Below are 25,669 nucleotides of genomic sequence, written 5' to 3'. Positions count from 1 at the left end.
GTAGAAATATGTTAAAGGGGCTTCTGGTGGCTCAGCGGGTTAAGCCTCCACCTTTGGCTCGGGTCATGATCTCAGGGTCTTGGGATGGAGCCCCGCATCGGGATCCCTGTTCAGCAAGGAGCCTGCTTCCCTCCTCTCTGTCTGCCTCTCTGCCTACTTGTGATCTTTTGCTTTCCCCCCTCTCTCTCTCTCTCTGTCAAATAATAAATAAATAAATAAATAAATAAATAAATAAAAATCTAAAAAAAAAAAAAAGGAAGTATCTTAGAAATATATTTTTCCAGGTTTGTTTTTTTGTTTTCACTTTCATTTTTGAGTAGTCTGTGTATGACCCTCCTTTCAGATCTTTACATGGCTGGTCTTGCTCCTGCTGCTTCTTTTTATTGAAGTATAGCTGACTACGATGTTACATGAGCTTTAGGTGTGCAACATAGTGATTCAGCAATTCTGCAGTTACTGGCCTTGAAAGTTTAGTCATCACTGGTCACCATACAAAGTTACTACAGTCTGATTGACCATATTCTCTGTGCTCTACCTTTCATCTCCATGATTTTATTTTATAACTGGAAGTTTGTACTTTTTAATCCCCTTTATCTTATTAGCCCCTTTCCCCACCCACCTAAATCTAAATGGCTTCTTTAAACCATGGACTAATACTTTATAATGTTTTACAGAGCTTAATTTGTATATGACTCCTCATTTACACATTATGACTTCATTTGGTATCCAGAGTAGGAAGAGAATATAGCGTATTGTTTCGTTTGTGTTGCTTACTCATTAGTTTATCCTCCCAAAAAAAGAATGAGGAAGGCTACTCCAGAAAACACAGTAAGGTAGAATTTTGCCTCAGTAGATAATTTTCATTTTCAAGTCATAATTTTCATTTCATATTCATAATAATCATTTCATTTCATAATTTTCATTTCAAGTCATAAACATGACTTAACATATGCCATGTGCATTTTGTCAAAAGATATAGTAACATTATATACACTTTTGTTTTCTTATATCTTGGGGACATGTAACCTTTTAAAAATATTTGTTTCCTTCTGGGTATGATAATAGATTTATTACAGAAAATTTAGAAAATACCAAAGAGCATGAAGAAGAAAATAGAAGAAAATTCCTCTGTGGTGACTGTTAATTGAGTTTTATAATATATTTGATTCACCCATGTTCAGTGATTATCTATACTATTGAATTTAGTTTGTTACTGGTTCATTACTTAGGACTTTTATATCTGTATTCATAAGTGAACTTAGGTTATGTTTCTTTTTGTACTATTTTTTGCCAGGCTTTGTTTCAGGATTTTATACTAGCTAGTTTCATAAATGGAATTGGATAGCTTAACCTTTTTGTATATACTGTTAAAGAGTTTATCTAGCATGGGGCCATCTGTTCTTTAAAAGTGTGATAGAGTTCACCAGCATGACACCTGACCATAAAAAGCACTTTGAAGTCCATTCTCTGATAAACCTATTTTTGTAAGTTCTATTCTGATGAGCACACATTCCCTCATTGGGCAGAATATATGTTACCAAGACTTTGCATAGGTTAAATTAAGTACTTTGGCTTAACATACTGAGTTTATTAATATTGAAGGGTGTTTCAAAAGGACTATATTTTGTGGTTTCTTCTATTTACATACTTTTAAAACTCAAGTTAGCACTTACCCTCCATGTAGTTTCACCTGATTCTTTGCTACAGGTTATTCGTTCATGAACTTGAATCTCTTTCCAAATTTACTTCATCATTTTCTTACCTTACTATTTTTTTTTTAAAGATTTTGGGACGCCTGGGTGGCTCAGTTGGTTAAGCAGTTGCCTTCGGCTCAGGTAATGATCCCAGCGTCCTGGGATCGAGTCCCACATCGGGCTCCTTGCTCCGCAGGGAGCCTGCTTCTCCCTCTGACTCTGCCTTCCACTCTGTCTGCCTGTGCTCGCTCTCGCTCGCTCTCTCTCTGACAAATAAATAAATAAATAAATAAAAGATTTTAGTTAATTATTAGAAAGAGAAAGACAGAGAGAGAGAGCACGAGCAGGGAGGAGAGGCAGAAGGAGAGGGAGGGAGACGCAGGCTCCCTGCAGAGCAGGGTGCCCATGTGAGGCTCTATCCCAGAACCCTGGGATCATGACCTGAGCCGACAGACACTTAACCGACAGAGCCACCCAGGTGCTTCATTTACCTTACTATTTTTAAAATGAGTTTATCCCGCATAGAAAAAAGAGGATAGTAAGCTAAGTCTTTGTACTCTCCATCTAGAGGTACTGGATATAATACACCAATAATAAAAGCTAAGTAGCATAACCATTTTTGCCATTTTTAATGTGACCCATACCAGTATAACAATCCTAAACAATGCTGTTTCTTTTTAACAGACAGAATGACAACTGTATGATATGAAAGGAGTCCAAAATTAAAACAAAGTTTTTCTTATTCCATTTCAGACACAGAGATCCAGATATAATAAAATGGAAACAATTTCAGTGTAAGCATCTTGAAATATTAGAACATACTGCATTTGAGAGGAGAGCTAGGAAAGACTCCCTTCATTTATGATGTTGTCTTACATACAAGTTTCTTGAACTTGACCTACCTTTTTTTTTTTTTTTCAAAGATTTATTTATTTATTTGACAGATAGAAATCACAAGTAGGCAGAGAGGCAGGCAGAGAGAGGGGGTGGGGGAAGCAGGCTCACCCTGAGCAGAGAGCCCGATATGGGGCTCGATCCCAGGACTCTGGGACCATGACCTGAGCTGAAGGCAGAGGCTTTAACCCACTGAGCCACCCAGGCACCCCTTGACCTACCTTTTACAACATAAATGTCATTTCTTCTAAAAGAGTTTAAACTACAGAATTTATTACTTTTTTTTTTTTTTTTTAAATATTTTATTTATTTATTTATTTGACACAGAGAGAGAGAGAGAGACAGCGAGAGAGGGAACAGAAACAAGGGAAGAGGGAGAGGGAGAAGCAGGCTTCCCACCAAGCAGGGAGCCTCATAGGGGACTCAGTCCTAGGACCCTGGGATCATGACCTGAGCCAAAGGCAGACGCCAAATGACTGAGCCACACAGGCACCCCCAGAATTTTTACTTTTTAAGTTAAAAAGATATAAACTATGTTTGTATCCTCATTTGAGTTTCTGAAAAATAAGTTACTCAATCCAAGATTGTTGCAGAGTTTTGAAGAAATGCATTGAGATTGGAACCATAGTTTCTCCTCAGTTTGCATACATGTATACAAATTCATAAATGCAGCAGTCAGCTTCACTAACAGTCACTTAATAAGATAAGTTTTTGGAATGATTTTAAGTGATAAGAGACTTATTGAAAATCTTTACTTCCTATTCATTTCTCCAAAATGTAATAATTCATTGTTCCATCTCTGTTTTTGCTCCTTAAACATTTAAAATCATATTCATATAACTGTAGGAAATAAAATGAGGGTTGCTGGAGGGGAGGTGGGTTGGGGGGATAGGGGTAACTAGGTGATGGGCATTAAGGAGGGCCCATGATGTGATGAGCACTGGGTATTATATGCAACTGAAGAATTCATTTATTGAACTCTGTATCTGAAACTAATGATGTACCCTATGTTTGCTAATTGAATTTAAATTAAAAAAACAATAAAAATAAAATCATACTCATATAAACTTTAGTAGCATCTGTTCAGTTCTGTTTTGAACAGTCATAGTGCCAAAGTTAGTTGACTGTTGCCTTCTTTAGAGAAGTTTTAAGAGAAGTCAGTTGCCTCGATGGATGTTTTGGCGTGTTTAAAAAAATCTTCCTATATATGTCATACAGCAATTACAACAATTAGCAGGAACAAGTTTTGCAAGAGTCCTTATAAAGTATTGCATCTCACCTCCTACTGAATAGTTTCCTTATATGATTTTATTGTTTTGTTTGGAATAATTTCCTAGGGTGTAAGTCAGGTTCGGATTGAAAAATACATTCCATAGCCAAGTAATAATTGGATTGTAGTAAGCTTAGCTAGTAGTTAAGTCTGAGGTTGGATAATTGAGAAATAAACTATCTTTAGTATAGGTTTTATATAGAATTATGAAGTGATTTCTTTCATATACAACTATTAGTTAATGTAATATTTTTTTAAAAGATTTTATTCATTTATTTCACAGACAGAGATCACAACTAGGCAGAGAGGCAGGCAGAGAGAGAGGAAGGGAAGCAGTCTCCCTGCCGAGCAGAGAGCCTGATGTGGGGCTCCATCCCAGGACCCTGGTATCATGACCTGAGCCAAAGGCAGAGGCTTTAACCCACTGAGTCACCCGGGTGCCCCGTTAATGTAATATTTTTATTCCCTTTACTTCCCTTGCCTCTGATTAAATGAACCAATTAATAAGTTACTAAGGTTTAAACTAACAGATTTTATTTTCTATGGGCTTTTTGTTGTTTTCATTATTTCGGAATTTTGAGAAACTTTTTCATGCAAAATATGAAGTGATCATTTTTAGCTTTTCAAGTTGATTGAATAATTGACAGTATCTAAAACGTTGTAACTCGTTCCTCAGAAGTACAATAGATATCTCTTTCTCCATTGGTAAAGACAGCCTGTTATAACGATGTTATAAGGAGAGAAAAATCTTCCAAAGATTTGATTCCTGTATGAGAACTTTTCTGCTCTTGGGTGTGTCAGTTGTAGGTGTAGCGTTTCCTTTCAGAGCTTTACGGGTGCTTTCTGCTTCTATGACCAAAAGTAAAGAAACTCCAAGGCAACAGGGGCCAGTCATTGAGTCCAGAGATAACAGATCATTGTGCTGCTAACAGAGCCTCCCTTGACAAATTCTTACTTCTAAATCCTTTATATTCCCTTTCAAAAACAAAACAAAAAACATTATCTTAGAGCTATTTGAAACAAAATTCATTTTCTTTTACTCAGTACTTTGCTTATATTTGTGTCCTTGTTCTTTTTTTCTTGGCACAGTTTCAAAACATTATTCTTATTCACAGACATTTCTAGCCCTCCCATGTAAGTAATGTGTGTATTATTGCCTAGAAACAGCATGATATATAAGAAAAAAGTCACACAAGTAGTAACTTCTCCAGACCTTAGGTTTCTTACCAGTAATAAGGGGAGAAGTATTATCTTTCTCTTAAGGCTTTACTGAATAAATAAAACGTATTGTCAGGAAATAAGAATATCCTGTCCCCTCAGGGTCCTTCTAGCTAGAATAAGAATCAAATTGACAGGAGACAAATTTACAGGAGAAAAATCACACTTAATAGCATACATATGGAGAATCCACAAATTCCAAAGACCATCAGGCAAAATAAGGTCTATGTCATTCTGCACTAAGGAGAAGATGGTGTAGGGGTCTGGGAATGCAGTCCTCAGAAAGAATGAAAAAGAGTAAATGTTTGGTAAACAAATATTGTTAGGTCACTTGGAAATGGTAGGATGAAATCAAAGAGGGCTTGCTAGGTTTTTCTCCATGGACTATACCTAATTCATAGCACAATGCAGTTATCTATGGCGCTAGCTCTCTTCCTGGAGCAGGTCATTTATCTAAATTCTTTTTAGGCAGTTGTAGAGGGTGGGGGTAAGGAGCTTTTCCTAAATGTGCTGGGTCTTGCTTACTTTTAACTCAAAATAATTTTTATGCTAACGTGAGCCATCTTGGGGCACCTGGATGGCTCAGTGGGTTAATCGGCTGCCTTCAGCTCAGGTCATGATCTCAGGGTTCTGGGATCGAGCCCCTCAATCAAAGAGGCTGCTGCTTCTTCTGCCTCTCACCCTACTCCCGCTCCTGCACTCTCTCTTTCTAAAATAAATAAATAAAGTCTTAAAAAATAAAAATAAAAAATAAAGTGAGCTATCTTAGGGCAGTGCGCTGTTGGTCCCATAGTATATAAAAGGCCATTGCATGCTTCTGGGATTCTGACAGGGTAGGAAAGTGCTGGAAAAATGTTAGTCCCTCCGGGAGGGACAGCCCCCCAGGCATCCCATCCCTCCCCAAGCGCTTCTGCACACTGGGTAGAATGGATCGTATGGGAAAAGTTCCCTGTAGGCGGGGAGCAATGCTCCGCTATTTCCTTTCTTCTCTCCTTAGGCTAGCAGAGCAGAACGCTAGCAGAGCCAAAGACATCCTCTACCCCCTTGATAACATACTAGTCATCTTTCTTTTCATGCTGTATTTTTTGTTTTGTTTGAGAACCAATTGGCTGGATTCCTTGTTCTTTCTCCACTGTAGAAATACTGTTTCATGTAATCCACTCATGATGTTGACTAGCTGCAGTTGTTTTACTTTTTTTTTTTTTTCTGATTATGGACGTGGGTGATGCTACTACTGTAACATTTGTAATAAGCCATTTTTTGTTTCCCAAGGAACGTATTTTATAAACCTCAGAAAATAAAAATCACCCCTTACTCCCATCTAATACTGTCTTATATATTCTATTTTAGACTTTCCTATGCTTATATAAAGACTTTTGCCCTAAAATTGGACTCTTGCTGTAGATATTCTCATAACTTTTTCACTCAATTGTAGATCATGTACTTCTGAGTATATCTGTAAATCTCGATCTCACAGAGCCTTGGTGTCCATTGATATACAGACATGGATTCTAAAGTCAGACCTGAGTTTGAATCCATTTCTGCCACTTCTCAGCTACTGCCTTAATTTCTTCACCTGAAATGAGGATGATAATATCACATACCTTCTAGGATTAGGAGTATTATATGAGACGAAGTACGTCAAGTGTTAGAAGTACCTAACACATAGTAAACATACAATAAATTTTAGCTATATATAATAATCATTTTGGGGAACTGTATAATCTTACATTTTGTGTGTATACCACAATGTATTCACCTCTCTTATGTTAATGGACATTTAGATATTGGGCATTTAGGTTGATTACTGTTTCCCAGTATTATAAAACAAGTCTATGGGGTGCCTCGGTGGCTTGGTTGTTGAGCATCCCACTCTTGATCTCAGCTCAGGTCTTGATATCGGGGTCATGAGTTCAAGCTCTGTGTTGGCTCCACTCTGGTCGTGGAGCCTACTTAAAAAAAAAAAAAGTCTATAGAAGTCTATAGTATATATCTTTGCTACTAAATCTTTATGTACTGCCTTATTTCCTTAGGTTAAAGTCCTTAGGACATAAAATTGGTGTGTCAAGGGGAATGTATATTTCTGAAGCTTTTTTTTTTTTAAAGAGTTTATTTATTTGACAGAGATCACTAGTAGGCAGAGAGGCAGGTGGGGTGTAGGGAAGAAGCCTCCAGGCTGAGAGAGATGATGCAAGGAGAGCTGAGAGAGAGCCTGATGCAGGGCTCTATTCTAGGACCCCGGGATTATAACCGGAGCAGAAGGCAGAGGCTTTAACCCACTGAGCCACCCAGGCACTCCTGAAGCTTTTAATAGTAAGAACTCTAACTCCAGCATCCTTTGTTGTTCTTTTTTTTTTTTTTTTTTAAGATTTCATTTATTTATTTGATGGAGAGAGAAATCACAAGTAAGCAGAGAGGCAGGCAGAGAGAGGGGGAGAAGCAGGCTCCCCGCTGAGGAGAGAGCCCAATGCAGGGCTCGATCTAGGACCCTGAGATCATGACCTGAGCCGAAGGCAGAGGCTCAACCCACTGAGCCACTCAGGCACCCCTCCTTTGTTGTTCTTGAGAATGACTTACCTTGAGTCATCTTTCTAAGTGATATCTTTAAAATTCTTATCATTGCTACCTATATTAATATATTACAGGACAGTTAAGTCATCATATTTATACATAATACAAGAGTATTTTCAAAAAGGATCACCTGGTGGACCTTGAGCCTCCTATAGTAGAGTATAAGAGATTTTCCTCATAAAAGAATGTTTTGTTGTGAATCTTCCATTTTATTAAAATAAGATAGTGCCAAATTTTTAACCTTTGGTAGATACCAAATTTGGGTAGTTTGTTAGTGGCCTTTTAAAGAATCATTAAAAATCTTTTGCATTGTTTTTAATAGAGCATACTACTTCACAAAGTTTGATTACTGAAATGCTGTGTGGGTTTGATTTCTCTTGAGCATAGCAGAGAGAAGGCAGATATAAAAGTTTATTTACGAAAGTGTAGCTTCCTCATGTTCCTAATGATAAAGCTTCCCAGAGGGCCCATAGCATAACTTATCTATCAGGCCCTGACATATGGTATTAGCATATTGCAATCCTGCTACTCGGGTTAAAAGCAGACTGGTTCTCTTTAAAAGTTAAAAATATTTTTCTTCATAACAGTTTGACTGTTTTTATTTGCAACAACAGAAAATTGACTTTTTAAAAAAAATTTTTTTAAGGATTTTATTTATTTATTTGACACAGAGAGAGCAAGAGATCACAAGCAGGCAGAGGGAGAAGGGGAAGCAGACTCCTGCTGAGCGGAGAGCCCGATGTGGGGCTGGATCCCAGGACCCTGAGATCATGACCCAAGTGGAAGGCAGAGCCACCCAGGAGCCTCTGAGCTCCTCTGAGCTCCTCTGAGCTCCTCTGAGCCACCCAGGAGCCTCTTTTTTTCAAATTTTTAACCTTAAAAAGTAGTTTTCATTGTTTGTTTCAGGTCTTTTTAGCAAAAGTGTAGGCGATATGAAGAAAAACATACAAATCACTTAAATCCCAGTGCTCTGCAGTAAAGGTTCTGAACATTCTAGTTACCACACTTACATGCATCATGTCTTTTCTCATGTGTCTTAAATGAGGTAATCTTTTTAAAATTGTGATAAAATACACACAACATAAAATTTGCCATTTTAACTACTTTTAAGTGTATGGTTTGTGGACTTGAGTACACTGACATTGGGCAATGGTCACCACCATCCATCTCCAGAACTCTTTATTTTCCAAATTGAAACTTTGTACCCATTGAGCAGTGGCTCCCTATTCTCTCCCCCAGCCCCTAGCAACCACGACCTACTTTTTTTTTTTTTTTACTTTTTATTGAAATATAATATTCATACAGAAAAATGCACATACCACAAGTACACTGACAGCCAAAAAACAGGATGAGGGAGTATTTTTAAGTGTTAATATGGAGGTTCTGTTTTTCTTCCCAGCGCAAGTTGCCAGCTCTAATAGTTTTACCTTCTCTGAACTGTCACATTATCTCAGTTGATCATTTTCTGTAGACTGGCTGGTAACTAGCTCAGAGCTAGCAAGTGTCACCCGGAGCACAATAAAGCACTGTGTAGTAATGCGTCACAAGACCATTTTTGCATAGAGCTTAGCCAAGGCTTTTGGAACCGCCCTCATTTGCACCTTGTACTATATTAGTACTTCTCAGACAGGAAGAATTTTCTTTCACTGGCGTAGCTTGTCCGGTTACCTTCAGGGTAAGTGTGTACAGTTCATGTAAACAAATAAGTTTCTCTGGGTTAATTACTTTGTTTGACTCTTTTTGGTTCAGGATCTTGTTGAAATTATAGGTATTTAAAAATACAGATTAAGGAAATAAAAATAGAGGAAAGCAGTATAATGTAAAACTTTACAGTTTACAAAGATAGAACTATGTAAAACTTTGCAGTGTCTTGGGTCTTCTAAATTACAATTTAAAGCATCTAATTTCAAGAGCTTCTTGTTTCACATGTAAATGTTAAGAAAAAGCAAAGTATCCTTAGAAATCTCTTTTCAAAGGAAAAAGAAAAGCACTGTATGATCCAATTTTGTTGTTCATTTAGTTGCTCTGTGACTTAGTTTTGCTGATTACCACATGCTTTGTGTCCCTAGGTCTAGGAACCATATATTATGCCTAGTATAAAGATAATGAACTTTTATTTTGTACTTATTTTATCTAAGATCTTATGAAATAAGATTATACTGGTAATGTTTTATGAATCGATAAAAGCTGGATTACAGTCTCTAAGATTTATAACAAATTGTATTTTGAAAATTAAGGTTCAAGCATATATTGCTATAAAACCTTAGAACGTTGTGGCTAACTTAGTTTTAAATAATTGAATTTGCCTTATTTTTTTATAGTTTTGGTATTTGTTTTCTTTTTGTGTATGTGTGTGTGTTTTAGTCAGGAGAATTAGTTAATGCAGCAGACCATTTCTTAAAGAGGTTTACTTGGTTTTTATTGGCAGTCTATATCCAAGCCCCTGCATCTCTGGATATTGCTTCCCACCTATGCTCTTGTTCTAGGACAGATTCAAGGACAGAACTCAGAGTGCACTGAGGGTAATCAGTATAAATTACTCAATTTCCATGTGCCTTGGTTTACTCAGCTTGAAAAATGCAATGTTAGGGTCATGGGGGTGGGGATTATTTATGAATAAATTCCAAGCTCTGAAATTATGTATTTTCTTAAGTATTCATAAAATTGTTACTGAAAAGCCAAGGTTTACTATTTGAGAAAATTGATATAAATTGCCAATTTTTAAAACACTAGCCTTTGAAGTCTATTTTTCCTCTCTTTTTTTCCTCTATTTTTCCTCTCTTCCCTTCACACCTCAGTTTTTCTCTTTTCCCCAACAGGCTCAGGAAAGACCTAAGAATATTCAGTTTCATTTTTGTTTCATGTCTGTATCGAGAAAGTTTCACTTTCCAGTTTGTATATTTTTTCCACTGCTGCCTTAAAAATCTAATTGGGAAGAATTATTTAAATGCTCCAAGAAACTGTTGTACAATGCTACCAAAATAACAAACTTATTTTTCTTGTGCCAATCACCCTAAGAAAGTGCCATTATTAAAAACCTAAGTACGTTTAGGAAAAGCAATACAGGTTGCTGGAAAAGTGCAGCAAAAATGGATTTGTTCGGAAGTTTACCACTGTTACTATTACCCTGTCCATATTATAGTAATACTTGCCTTTTCCTATGTAAGTAGTATACAGTTTACCGTTCAAAATTTCATGAGTTTATTGTTATGTTGTGTAAATGTTTCGGCAAGTATAATTGAAACAGAATCACAACTTTTTAAGCCAATGATATTGATTAATTCGATTTTTTCACTTTCCCATAATACAGAGTCAAGTGGGCCTTTAAAAATATTCAGTTTGCATTCAGATACTTTAAAACTTATATAAAGGCAAGTAATCATGTAGACATAGAAATTTTCAGTCATTGATTTGTCACTACCTTTTCAAGGTAAGGTTAATGATCTTAGAAGGAAATAACCACAATCACGAAAACTTTTCAGTTATCAAGTTTGTGCTATTCCAGAGAAGTTCTTACCTCTTGCTTCAGTCTTTAGCTTTGTCCTATATATTCTGTGTAATGAACACCATTAGAGCAGAGACCTTAACCTCATAGTGAAAGCACACAGAGTAATTATTTTCCAATTTCCATACTTTCCAGACAACATTTAAAATTCAAAAGACTTTAAAACTTCAAAACTTCCTATGAAGAGGGTTCATACTTCCAGGCTAGTATTTTCTATTTTTGAACGTGTCTTCTACACTTGATGTGTTTTTCCAACAGCTCTTCTCTTGAAGCATCTGCAGCAGATGACTGCTGGTGAAGTGAGCCAGAACATTATATACCAAGTATAGGTTTACAAGCTGATTGGTTTAAAAATACCCTGCCCTAATTTTCAGTGCCTTCTTTAGAATAGTGCCAGAACGCTGACATTTATGCTTTACTCTTGACACTTTTGTAATAATAGAGACAATGGGGTGATTTTTTACATTAGGACACAGTATCACTTTATGTGGTATTATCTCTGAACAAGGATACCTTCTGGTCAGATTGCCAGTGAGGACTGGAAAGAATGAAGGACCTTCAGTTGAAATTTGTATAGTATCCATGAACTAGTAGGTTTACCTATCAAAAATAATGTCCTAAAATGATCAAATTTCTGAAGACTCTGTTTTTGTCTTTTGTTTAAATAAAATGTGTAGAGACCAACCATGAGAAAGACAATTACTTTTTTACTTCCTGACACTGTTTTTTTTTCCCCCTCTTATCTTTCCTTACTAAACATAAATGAGCCAAACTTAGTGGTGGGGGGATAGGAATTGGGCTGCCTGGCTCTATGTGACAAAAGGATCTGAGATTCCTAGATATTAAAATGTATTCTGCACTGCTTGAATTCTGTGTTTCTTTGGGCTTTTCAAATGCTTTGTAAACTCTACAGTACTATTCCACATTCTCCTTCCTCTTTTTCAAGCTAATAAAATGGTTTTATTTAAAATTGTGCTTTCCGAAAAATATAGACCCCTGTTCAGATATTAAACATCAAAGGAAAACCATAAGCATATTGTATGCTTTGTTTTCTATAAACGAAGAAAGAGATTTAACAGGCAACTTCTGTGGCATCTCCTTTGTTTAGATCAAGGACTGACAGAAAGGAAGGGTTACTTCAGTTTGACTATAATCATCTAAAGATTACTAACCCCCAAACTACCATTACAGTTACATTTAGGGAGTAGTGATCAAAACATTTATGAGTTATAGAGTATAAAGAAAGATAAATAGATACTTCTGCAAATACTGTATTATTTTTTGGATGTGAAAAATTGGTGGCATTTTACTATTTGGAAATAATGTCTACTCGGCTGGAAGATGCCATCAGGTATAAGACCATTTACTTACTAATGGCTTTTCTGAAAAGGGAGGGAGAATACTGCTTCATAAGACACTTCCAAATTTTATGTATTTAAAAATGGAAGGGGGGAGGAATGAATCTTAGAATTGAGAAAATTTTATGTATCTGCTACAATACATTTTAATTATAAAGAGCACAGATACAATGTCTAACTTTTTTAAAGATTATTTATTTTAGAGAGGGAGAAAACAGGAAGAGTCTTAAGCAGACTCCACACCGAGCACAGAGCCCATTGAGGGGTTTGATCTCACAATCCTAGATCCCAACCTGAGTTGAAACCAAAGGTCAGTTGCTTAATCAACTTAATTGCCCCTGTAATGTCCAACTTTTAAGAAAAAGTCAGATTTTTTCCCCTTTTGATAAATTTGCCCTTTTAAAGTACTGCTTTTGTTAAAAATTTTTACTTACCTAGTGTAAAGTAAAAGTAAAGTCTCTGAGGAACAAAAGTAATTTTCGCTAAGATTGATAATGAAAAACTTGAAAAAAAAAAGAATAATGATAAGAGGTATTTTATGTTATTAAGATATTATAGGGGCGCCTGGGTTGCCCAGTGGGTTAAACCTCTGCCTTTGGCTCAGGTCATGATCTCGAGGTCCTGGGATCGAGCCCCGCATTGGGCTCTGCTGAGCAGGGAGCATGCTTCCTCTCTCTCTCTGCCTGTCTCTCTGCCTACTTGTGATCTCTCTCTCTCTGTCAAATAAGTAAATAAAATCTTAAAAAGAGAGAGAGATTATAAAAACTACTTCTTTTAGTTTAACAAATTGTTATGTATAAATTCTACCCAAACCTGTAAAATTATCATTTAGTTAACACTATCACATACTTATTCTGGGCCAAACACTAACTCAGATAGTAGTTGCCTCATGTCACAAAATTAGAGTTTAATCTGAGAAAATTGAAGAATAAACTTGACTTTTGTATATTACATTTCTCCTTATGTTCAATTCATATCTTCCTTCATTGATTCAGTAATAGTAATGCATAATATTCCCACAAACTTCATCCTTATATAGAGAGAAAATGTTGATAAAATATTCTTGTAATAAAGCATTTTTTTGAAAATATAAACTTTAACTATTCAAATCTTATTAACACTATGTAAGTTCTTATAGGGGAGCTGCAAGTTTTTCATACAAAATTTTTAACCCCAGCCTTTGTAAGATAGAGAAAAATCTCTGCTGAGCTTCTTAGGAAAGAGGAAAAGGTGCGGTCAGTAACTTGGTATTTAAGTCAAACCAAAAGTACCACCTTACTATGTCATTAACCTACAAGAACAGCCTGAAATATATGTATGTCACGTGTACTTTTTTTCTCTCTCTTTTACTGTGACATCACCTGGGGAAATCCAGAAGATTGGATAACCAAGAAATGCCTAATCAAGATTCTGCTGTACATGTGAAAATGGTGGGTATTTGAGTATTTCCAGTTCCATTTATCAATGGTGAATCTTCACCACTTTTACCTCTGTCTCTAACCAGATCATCAATTATGGGACTGTAACTTTATGCAGGTCTTTCTTCACAGTGTTTGATACATAATAGAACCTCAAATATTTGTTGAATTGGACTTTAGCTTACCTTAGAAAAATTTTTTGCATGAAATATAATGTATATTGGAGTCTTTCTCAGCATATAAAATGGTTATTCCATTCCTTTTAGTGCAAAATTTTCCTTGCTCAGCAATAACACACTTAAATTATACAGCATGAGATGTTTTAAGCTTCCAAATTAAAATGACAAATGTTTAAATTAAAGAAATAAAAAACTTGTATAACAGTAGAGCTCATTGCATTATAGACATTAGAATGAGGATGGAAAAACATAGACCTTGGAGTCAGAACTTGCTTCAGATGTTAATTTAGTCCATAAGAGCTGTGATACCCTTGAATGAGGGTAATAATTTCACCTTTAAGAAATTGCATGAAACCACCAAACTCTTGTTTTATTCATATTTTTCCCAGCTTTCTTGAGATACAGTTGACAAAATTGTGAGATATTTAAAGTGTACAATGCGATGATTTGAGATTTGATATACATTGTGAATCACCTTCCCCATCTAGTTAACATATCCATCACCTCACATATTTACCCTTTCTTTGGCGGTGGGAGGGGATGGGGGGTGGGGGGGTGGAGAACATTTAAGTTCTACTCTCTCAGCAAATTTCAGTTACACAATAGAGTGTTATAAACTACAGTTACCATAGGATATATTGGATTTCAGACCCTATTCATCTTATAAGTGAAATCTTCTTATTCATAATTTAATGAAAAATTATATTAAGTGCCTAATAGCACATAGTAAGCACTCAGTAAATGTTGATTTCCTATGTTAGTGAGTGTTTTAACTATGTAAGTAGCGTTTGTATGTGAGGAAAAAATTGTCTCTGTTTTCCATATTCACAGTGGGAAAATCCTAAAAAAAAATCACAATCTCTCCTTCTCTTAAAGAGGATAGCTCCCCCCATGATCACCTTAAATCTTCTCTTTCTGTTGTTTTATTGTCATTCTTCCTTTTCTCTTGTCTTTTTTTCTTCCTTTCTTCCTAGTTTTCTTTTCATTTGAGTCTATAAACCAGAACATGACTTAGCATGCAAACAGCTTTGTGTCACAATTAATAAACCTCTTGTTCAGCTTAGTTGTCCTCATCCAGCATGTGACAGGAGGTGAAGCCTGCCTCAAAGTGCTGATTAAGCTGCTGTCGTGTAATGTTACTGCTATTAGGATGGAACATATGAAATTGCTGTGCTTTTGTATGTTGAATAGTCCAACATTGGTAGTTTCATTTGGTTCAGCCTAATACATCGGCATGACCTTTGCTTCCATTGCATGATTAGCATTGCAATTTGTCTCTGATATGTAAAATTCAGTCAATCTATTAACTTTTTTCAGCTTGAGTTGTTTTTTTTTTTAACCAAAATGAAGACAAGTGATGTTGGAATGTCCTACCATATAAATTGTTGTTACCTGTGTCCCAGAACTCTCTAGGGTGTCTTCTTTGGAAGTAAGTAGCACTGTAGTCAACCCACAAAGACTGAGAAGGAAAACCAGCCAAAAATGGTGTGGGGATGTGTGTGTGTGCGTTGTGTGTGTATTTTTTTTTTAAACTATCATTGCATTACGTTGCATAATTTTTACCTTGGGGTTTGCTTTTCTAAAAATGTTGATACATCTTTCAAGTTGTATCTCCTTAACTAGGTAAGGAGTTGGCAGCTCCTTAGGATGTTGTTCTTAACTTCTCATGATCTGGGTCCAAATCTCTTCCCATACTTTACACACACAACTCTCTCTTCCTCTCTCTCTCTCTCCACCACATAAAGTAGCGTTCCAGACAGAGCTGTTTATCTTTTTCCTCCATTAGACCCTGCACTTTGGCTCATGATCTCAGCATAAACAAATCCTGCTACTCTTTGAGAGCCTACCTCAGTTGGCTTTTCCTCTTTTGGCCCCAGCAGAGATAATCACAAGTCTCTTATAGTCCTCTTATATTTTATCTGAATGTCTGAGCTATGTTTTACTTATTTGGGCTCCTGTATTACAATCCATGTTAGAGAACATGTGCCTTGAGTTTAAGATGTTTATCTTACTAAAACTTTTGTATCTCTTACTGAGCTACCTTACATTTAATGACTATGTGCTGAATGCATGAATTTGGCCTACACTCCCTTAATGTGGAAATGGACCAAAAATGTGATAGGCAGGGAGGATTGACTATCGCTACACTTTAGTAATGTATGGTCTTCCAAATAAACTGTCCATGTATGTGAGTGGCTATACCAGTGTGAATAGGGGGTTTTGGATCTATACTTTTTTTTTTTAAGATTTTTATTTATTTATTTGACAGAGAGAGAGATCACAAGTAGGCAGAGAGGCAGGCAGAGAGAGAGAGGGAAGCAGGCTCCCCAATGAGCAGAGAGCTCACTGCAGGGCTCAATCCCAGGACCCTGGGATCATGATCTCAGCTGAAGGCAGAGGCTTTAAACCACTGAGCTATCCAGGCACCCCAAAATCTATACTTTTTATAAAGTTGTAGTGCCCACTCCTCTGTACCAACGCAGTAATGAAGTCTTTTGCTTCTACCAAATATGAACATTGGAAAACAAAACAAAACAAAAAAATATTTTCCCTGAGAACTTCAGACAAAGATCCTTAAGTCATGTAAACTAATTTTTGTGGGGGCCATTTTCAGAGAAATACAGGTAAATCATCATTAGGACAATTTTGTAACTATGCCAGGCAGGTACTCTATTTTATCACAATGTATCTGCAAGATAATATCAAGTAATCAAATATTGCTGTAGAGTTGTGAATGAAACTGTATAACTTTGAAATGAACTTCTTCAGAAATCATTGCTTTTTGATTATGGAAGTAAACTAATGATTAGGAGTTCATTTTATCTGTACAAATGCATTTTACAGCCAGAACACATGTACTTTAGGTTTTTGTTAGTCATCTTTAGCATTAAGTCAGATTTGGCTCCAGTCAACCAAAATGCCCTGATTCTTGTCAGGAAAACTTTGCTCCTTCAGCATTTTACATTGTGCCTTATAAAATGAATTTGTTTTCTTTTGTTTGCAAGTGGCAGACATTTTTAGCCCCCTTTTTTTTTTAACCATAAAATTACATCATAATCAAGTTGAAAAGTTTTCAGACAGTTCAAAATAACTTGCCCTTCAGACTTGAAGCATTGTTATTTTAAGTGTTCCCAAACAGGTGTGGTTTTGTCCAAGAAGAATTACCGAAGAAGGGATTTGAGGAGGTAACCAAAGTGTGTGATGTGTGATGAATTTGTATTCCTACAGTATACTTCTTAATATTGTAGTATTCTGACATTCTTTGACATATTTCATGTAGTATTGAAAAAATGTATTTCTTAGGTTGCATTGTAAAATATTTGAGTAAAATGCCCAATATCTCAGTTTCCTGAGAAATATTTATAATATGCTTTGGTGAATTGTCTGTGTATTGTGGAAGGGGGGGACAGTATATTTCCATATAATTCAAAACAGATATGATTATCATTTTTAAATTTCTTATACCTGGGTCCTCTTTCCTATTGTATTCTCTGCTGCTCTTCATCTGTTCTCGTCAGTGTAATTTCATCCTGGTGCTATTTGGGTATTCACTGCTTATTTATCTGAAAATGAAGGGCTGTTGTGCAGAAGCAGGGATATCACTGCTCCAGCCTCTGGTTTTCTTTCAGGCCCTAGTGATACTATAATCCAATCTAATAGTTGTTAATTTAGCAGAAACCAACCTACTTTGAAGTGGCTTTGGTACTAGTTTCCTATTCATTATCTGAAAGATTTTATCCTATCCTATTTAGATTTTTTTTTTTAAATTTGACAGACACAGATCCCAAGTAGGCAGAGAGGCAGGCAGAGAGAGGGATAGGGGAAGGAGGCTCCCTGCTGAGCAGAGAGCCCAATGTGGGGCTCAATCCCAGGACCCCGAGATCATGGCCTGAGCTGAAGGCAGAGGCTTTAACCCACTGAGCCACCCAGGCATCCCTATCCTATCCTATTTAAATACAGGTGTTGGGGTTTTTTGTTTGTTTGTTTTTTGTTTTTTAATTAAATGTATTGTAGGATGTCATTCGCATGAGGCAGGACATCTTTGTCAGTATGAACATCACTAACTATATTTTCACCAAGAAAATTAAACATTTTTAATGTTAAACATTAAAATTAAACATTTTTTATTTTCTTGGTGAAAATATAGTTAGTGATATACATTTGCTTTCAGTAATGGGTTAGTTATTAAGTCAAACATATGCTGATTACTGTGCATCTGCCTGTTAAGGCAGAGGTAGGACCAGAATTTAGTTGTTAGGAGATGGACTTACTAGTTAAGTATTTGTAAGGGAGTTACAGAAATGATACTCCAAAACAGCAATGGTTTCTAAAACTCAACAGGAAAACAGTGTAAGTACTGTTAATCATCATATCTCTTGCATGTAGCATCTGACACAAAGTAAAATACAGGTAAATATTTATGTGAATTAATGGATTAATGAATGAAGAAAAGGAATTTAGGAATAATTGCCTATTTACTTTTCTCATCTATTGAAACATCATTGTAAAATAAATATTTAGGTAACCATTATTCTGTTGACACCTCTAAAGTCCAGTTAAGTTAAAAGAATCACTGTATGAAAGTTAGTTGCATGGCAGGTTATCCTGTGCTATTTAAATATGGCTTTTTAAAATTAAGTGTATTGTAGCATCTTTCATTTGTGGAGAAAATTTTAATGTTAGCATTTCTCTTTCCCATACATTTCCATATGTATCTTTCAGTCTTAGGAAAACATTTTAGCCTTTTCCAATTTTCTAATTTTGTCTATTATGCAGAGACAGCATAGGACCAGAGAGACTCAACTGGTCACATGTTCTTGGAGCAGAGCTATAGGTCTAGGGAATTTTCCATAATCATTTCTCTGATACACATGAAATATGTTAATGTTGGTGATAACATACCCAGAATAATAGCATATAAAGTAAATAAAGGTTACTGGGTACAAACCATTATAGAACCTTGATCTGAGGTTCTCCTACTGTCTTTTTATACTGTGGAGCTATTTCGTGCCCTCCAATCTCCTTCCCCTGCAGTCTTCTTGTACACATGCCCTAAGAATACGGTGAGCATTTTACTCTCATCAGTTTCATTCTCTCTATGATAGGGTAGAAGAAAGAAACAGTATTTAACATTAAATTATTGAGCAACACTAAGTCCTGAGTAAACCAGCCTAGTAGCTGCCTAAGCCCAGGTGTTCTAATATGTTTGTTTGTTTGTTTTTAAGTAGGCTCCATGACCAACATGGGTCTGGAACTCACGACCCAGAGATCAAGAATCTCATGCTGGTGGTCTCATATGTCTTAGTAGTTGTCTTAAATTGAAATAAGTCTGTTGTAAAATTTATGCCAAGAAAAATGAAATTATTTGGGGTAATTTGTATTATATATAGTACAATAAAGGAACAAAGATCTTGAAGCACCTTTTCAAGTTAAATATACTTAAAATATATTTTAACTACCTATACAAAGGTACACTTGTGGGATCCAATGCCCTGTGTGGAGCCCAATGCAGGGCTTGAAGTCACAACCTGAGATCAAGACCTGACATGAAATCAAGAGTCGGATGCCTGACCAACTGAGCCACCCAGGCGCCCCTTAAGGAGAAAGATCTTATAAGAAAACTCTTTATCACTAAGTTCAGATATTCTCCATTCCACTCTAGGGTTTTATTTTGATTAATGAATAATGCATAAAAGATTGTTATAATAGTATATGAAATAATAATTAATTTTTAAAAGCTGGATGAAAAAAATATATGAGGATGAGATAAACTATGCATATACAGGGCATATTTGTAATCATAGAAATGAAAATAATGGAAAATAAATTTAAATGTTTACTTCAGGTAATGTTACTTCAGGTAGTAGAATTCTAAGCCATGTTTATTTTCTTTTTTATATGTTTTCTGTAATTTCTGTGGTAACCATGCATGACTTTTATAATTAGAAGAATTACACTTTCTGGTAATATATTACAATATAATTTTGTCTTAATCTTTAAGATAGAAACTGTGCTTCAAAAAATATTATGTGTATATATGGTAATTTGATATGATGATTTGCCTTTTTTATTTTTTTTTTAAGATTTTATTTATTTATTTGACAGAGATTACAAGTAGACAGAGAGGCAGGCAGAGGAAGGGAAGCAGGCTTCCCGCTGAGCAGAGAGCCAGATGCGGGGATCGATTCCAGGACCCTGGGATCATGACCTGAGCCAAAGGCAGAGGCTTTAACCCACTGAGCCACTCAGGCGCCCCATGATTTGCCTTTTTTAAAATTAATGCCTTAAGATTTTTACATCTTAAAATAATATAAGGTTCTGTTTGGTGTCAAAAGAACCTGGGAAAACAGGAATTTAAAAAATAATTAATTAACTTCCTTTTATTTTTTTAGATGCCTGAATTTCAGAGAAGTTCAGTTCGAATCAAGAACCCTGCAAGAGTAGAAGAAATTATCTGTGGTCTTATTAAGGGAGGAGCTGGCAAACTTCAGGTGAATAATTATCCAGAAGTCTTTATTATTAAGACTTTATTTTTAATGTTCAGGCGGACTCATCTCATGTTTTGCTCAAGTCTGCATAATACTGAGTTCTAAGCTAACTAATGCAGTGCATAAGTATTAAACCGTTTTAAGAATAATATTCAAATTTGGGACACCTGGGTGGCTCTGTCAGGTGAGCACCCAACTCTTGATCTCACCCTAGGTCTTGATCTCAGGGTTGTAATTTCAAGCCCTCCATTAGAGATAAGTTTTTTATTATGGTAAAAAACACATCCTATGAAATCTGTTCTTTTAATAAATGTTTAAGTGTACAGTACAGTGTTGTTAACTCTACATGAATTGTTATGCAGCAGATCTCTAGAATTTCTTTACCCTGCATGACTGAAACTGTACCCATAGAAGAGCAACCCACATATCCTTCTCCTCCCACCCCCAGCCACTGACAACCACCATTCCATTTGCTGCTTCTAGGAGTTTGACTAAATACCTCGCATAAGTGGAATCATGCAGAATTTGTCCATCTCTAGTGGCTTATTTCCCTTGGCATAATATCCCCGCAAGTTTCATCCATGTAGTATATGACAGAATGCCCTTCTTTGTAATGGGGAGCTTCATATGGTTTAATTGCCTCCCCTGCATTTTTGTACATTGACTGGGTGGGTTGAGGTTGTGCAACATTTTATCTCAAGAACAGTAGCCCAATCACCCACAAATATAAATTTGATTTGGTGACAATGCTGGGGCACTTAAGGTATTGCTGCATAACCAAGGTGATTCCCAGGACTTAACTATCAAGTTATACCTTAAGTGCCCCAACATTGTCATGAAATAAAATCTGGTTAATCAGTACAGGAATTTGCAGTTGGAGGAGATAGGGCTGCTGTTCCCAGTAGAGAGCTGCATTAGAAAATAGAATGCAGAGAGAATAACCAGTTGGGGTGGGGAGCAGGTCAGGGGCTGAGTACAGTCCCATACCTCTAGGCAGGGGGCAGTACAGTACATGTCTGCCCTCAGTGGCTGTATGTTCCATAATGCCTTTCCCCTTCTTTACAGATAATAACAGACTTTGATATGACACTGAGTAGATTTTCCTATGAAGGGAAAAGATGCCCAACGTGTCATTGTAAGTATGGTATTCATAAACAAATTCATGAAAGTACTTCTTATTTTAAGATCCTTTCTTTCCTATATGATCTGTGAGATTGACTGGAGTTTGTTTTTCTCCTCCTCCTCCTCCTCCTCCTTCTGATTTTTGGACATTGAAAGTGAGAAGACCTGCCCTTTTTTAAAATTTCATTTCAAGGATTTGTTTTTTCCCCATGTTATATAAATGGCAATTTTCAAGTATGATTTCAGTTGCAAGAGAAATGAAGACCTCTGAGAATTTTCTCTAAATGTGGTCTGTTCATTATTTATACAAGAAACATTTACATAGGTTTTAAACTTTGGATAACCTAAAGAAATAACATTTATCAACCACTCTGGTTTTATAAAAATGTGACTCAATTTTTTGTTGTTGATAAATAAATTAACTAAAAGAATGATTAAATAAATATCCAGTTAAGATGTGTTGCTAGGATAATATAACTTTTTTGTTCTCCAGACTTGGTACTGAGTTTTAAAAATAATACTTTTCAGGGCGCCTGGGTGGCTCAGTGGGTTAAGCCGCTGCCTTCGGCTCAGGTCATGATCTCAGGGTCCTGGGATCAAGTCCCGCATCGGGCTCTCTGCTCAGCAGGGAGCCTGCTTCCTCCCCTCTCTCTCTCTCTCTGCCTGCCTCTCTGCCTACTTGTGATCTCTCTCTGTCAAATAAATAAATAAAATATTAAAAAAAATAATAATAATAATACTTTTCAACCTGACAAAGAAGGAGTTATATAAGTGCTCTCAACTACTGGAGGTACATGTGGAATTTGAGAATGCCTTTTGATAATTTATATTAAAACCACTAGAAATCATACCCTTTGGCCCAGTAGTTCTTTGGAGAATCTCTAAAGAAGTACTCCCAATACAGGAAAAAAGCTTTAGATACAAAATTTAGATTTTAAAACTATTAAGTTCGCTAGCAATGCCATGTGTATTATAGCACTAAGGCCAAAAGTTATAATGACCACACTAGTGGACTTGGCATTTAAACTTAAAAGTAGTAAGTTATTTAAAGTAGTGGTAGCATCAATCAGAATATTTCTTTTAATGCTAGTTTGCTTTCACTCTTCAGATGTCATTGACAACAGTAAGCTGATTACAGACGAATGTCGAAAAAAGGTAAACACTAATGGTAATCCAGAGTTACTCAAAGACTTCTTTTTGCCTGAGAATTTCTTCGGGTTCATTCACACAAACAATAGGTATAAGCTCTTCTAACCATACCTAGCACATAGTAAACACTGAGTAAATGTTAGTTTTATTGTGTGGGTTATATACTCTCAACATTATTTTAATGAAAAAATTAACTTTTTAACAAAAACAAAATTTACATAAAAAACTTAGGATTATTAGAATATTCTGGTGTTCTTACATTAGCCGTACATTAAAACAAAAGTACTTTGGTTTTGTGTAGGTTTTTCTCCTTTAAATTGACCAGGAAATTGCCTCAGTTCTCTCCTTTCCTTGAATATGTATCTCTCTGTGTTTGTGTTAACAACATAGGACTCCAAAGATGAATCAAACTTAATACTTTCATATGAGAACGAAAGGGGTTTTTGTAGTAATAATTTGATTATTAGTCGGGTTCATTGAATTGCTGACCTGAAAGTACTTTGCTACATATAAACTAGATCAACAAAGATCTCTTCAGTTGATATATGCATTAGCCAGGTACTCATGATCTCATCTTTAACAGCAATTTATGGAAACCATTTGTTTATATCCTTTTGCTTTCTGTAAAACTCAGCAGCTTAATGATAGTTCTCTCATCCTCATGATTAAATTATTCATTTATTTCTAGTTACTGCAACTAAAGGAAAAATATTATGCTATTGAAATTGATCCTGTTCTTACGGTAGAAGAGAAGTACCCCTATATGGTAGAATGGTAAGTGTGTATCAGGCAAAGGCTGCGTTAAAAATATAATAAAATAACATTGCAGTTACAACTCATGGCTTATTTTCCCTCTGTACTGTATATAATAGACTCATAAATTATCCATTGAGTTAGAGCAGTGATTAAATATAACAAAATGAACTATAATTTTCTAATCACTCTAAGAGTCTAGAATTTGTTTTGTTTTGTTTTGTTTTTAAGATGAAGGTCAATGAGGATAAATTTAGAATCCTGCATTTAAGACTTAAATTAAAAAACAAGAATTTTTTTAAAGTATATAGACAAAATGTGGCTGAATGTATATAGAAAAAGAATTGTGATTTAAATTGACTCTGAACTAAGCTGAAGCCAGCAGGTTGACATAGTTGCTGAGAAATGGACCCCTGGTGCTGGTTGCTTTAACAGAAATGCCACCTTCCAAGCAGACCACACTGAAAGCATTGTGTTGAGTCCAGAGAGAATGATGTTATTAGGAGAAAGTTGACAAGCGTAGAGTGTGTCAGAAGAGGCCACTAAGAAAATCACAGGAACTGGAGCCATCCCATTTGGGGAAGATTTCATGGAATAAAGAAAGCTGTGATTTGAGAAGCAACAACTGTGGTTTTAGAATCTTAACAGACCAGGAGTGATGTTGTTTATCTTCATTATCCTATGGCCTAACCTGAATACCTTGCACACTTAATTAATGTGTATGCGATGACATGTTGAAAAGTTGAACCTGGGCCACATACCTGTAGGAGCAAAACTGGAATCAGATTTGGAAGTTGTTTTTTTTTTAAGATTTTTATTTATTTTTTTATTTGACAGACAGAGATCACAAGTAGGCAGAAAGGCAGGCAGAGAAGAGAGGAGGAAGCAGGCTCCCCGCTGAGCAGAGAGCCCGATGCGGGGCTCGATCCCAGGACCCTGGGATCATGACCTAAGCCGAAGGCAGAGGCTTTAACCCACTCAGCCACCCAGGGGTCCCAGATTTGGAAGTTTTAAGACTGATCAGCATGATGAAAGAGAGGACTGTCTAGTAATTAAAATTTTCTAGCAATAATATAAGCTTCCCTGGCAGAACAAGCTCACTAACTTAATGATGGGAGATGACCCAGAGTGGAGGGTCACAGGGCTTCTGCATATCAGGTAGAGAGATTCTAAAGGTCTGTAACTGAGATGCAGTGATTACAGGTGCTTTGATATAAAGCATCATAGCAAGGATTTTCTCTTTGCACTCGGTAGCACTAAGGTATTTCACAACAATTTAGACTATACACAGGTGAAACAAATGGCTTTTCTCTGATTCTTCCAGTAATCAGAGAAATGATTATGTCTCCTGAGGTTGGATATCTGTAGATTAAGGAAAGGTTTACACATAGTATCCTTTCATCATCTTACTAACACATTTAAACTAAGAGACTTTGGGGAGAACTGGGAAATGCAGTAAGAACATGTTCGATTACATTTTGAGACATTAGGATACACATTCATTAGTGATGAATTTAAATTTCTAAAATTTAATTCCAAATGATGATGAATGAAATACTGCATTATCTGTCATTGAAGAATGCTTTTTAATGAAGACGATAGTTTTAATTTGCTTTTAATTGATATTCTCTTTTTCTTTGATCGTAAACTGCAGGTATACTAAATCACATGGTTTGCTTGTTGAACAAGCTTTACCCAAAGCTAAACTTAAAGAAATTGTGGCAGAATCTGATGTTATGCTCAAGTAAGTTTCTTGGGTGTTTTTTGCAGTTAATTGTCTACAGACTTATAAATGTCTTCAGGTGTGTGCTTTTATTAAAATAATCTGTAACTATATTGCATATAAAAACGTAGCCCTAATACACCACCTATCACAGAATAGGGTGAGGTAAGGAATTTAGAAAGACATATTAGATCTTGGTGTAGGGAATAACAGCCTTATGAGATTTAAGTTTGTTCTTTCTTGCTTGCTTGCTTCCTTCCTTCCTTTCTTCCCCTCCTTCCTTCTTCCTTTCTCCTTTCTTTCCTTCCTTCCTTCCATAGGCTCCAC

General features: G+C 36.0%; 1 protein-coding gene across 3 annotated transcripts in view; it reads left to right on the top strand.

The window, feature by feature from the left end:
- NT5C3A (5'-nucleotidase, cytosolic IIIA) overlaps positions 1-25,669 on the top strand; it is a 48,844-nt gene that overhangs the window by 19,745 nt on the left and 3,430 nt on the right. Inside the window, exons 1-7 of one of the 3 annotated variants that reach the window (XM_059171530.1) lie at positions 9,218-9,322; positions 13,886-13,940; positions 20,500-20,598; positions 21,661-21,730; positions 22,826-22,872; positions 23,555-23,640; positions 25,274-25,363. In XM_059171530.1, the coding sequence (XP_059027513.1) occupies positions 13,905-13,940; positions 20,500-20,598; positions 21,661-21,730; positions 22,826-22,872; positions 23,555-23,640; positions 25,274-25,363 (428 nt within the window). In that variant the 5' untranslated portion in view covers positions 9,218-9,322; positions 13,886-13,904. Of the gene's footprint in view, positions 1-9,217; positions 9,323-13,885; positions 13,941-20,499; positions 20,599-21,660; positions 21,731-22,825; positions 22,873-23,554; positions 23,641-25,273; positions 25,364-25,669 lie in introns of those variants that run through there. The other 2 variants (XM_059171531.1, XM_059171528.1) reach the window with 2 other exon arrangements.

The sequence above is a fragment of the Mustela lutreola genome, chromosome 4, assembly GCF_030435805.1.
Source record: "Mustela lutreola isolate mMusLut2 chromosome 4, mMusLut2.pri, whole genome shotgun sequence".
Taxonomy (NCBI): domain Eukaryota; kingdom Metazoa; phylum Chordata; class Mammalia; order Carnivora; family Mustelidae; genus Mustela; species Mustela lutreola.
This window is presented reverse-complemented; position numbering and strand designations above follow the sequence as displayed.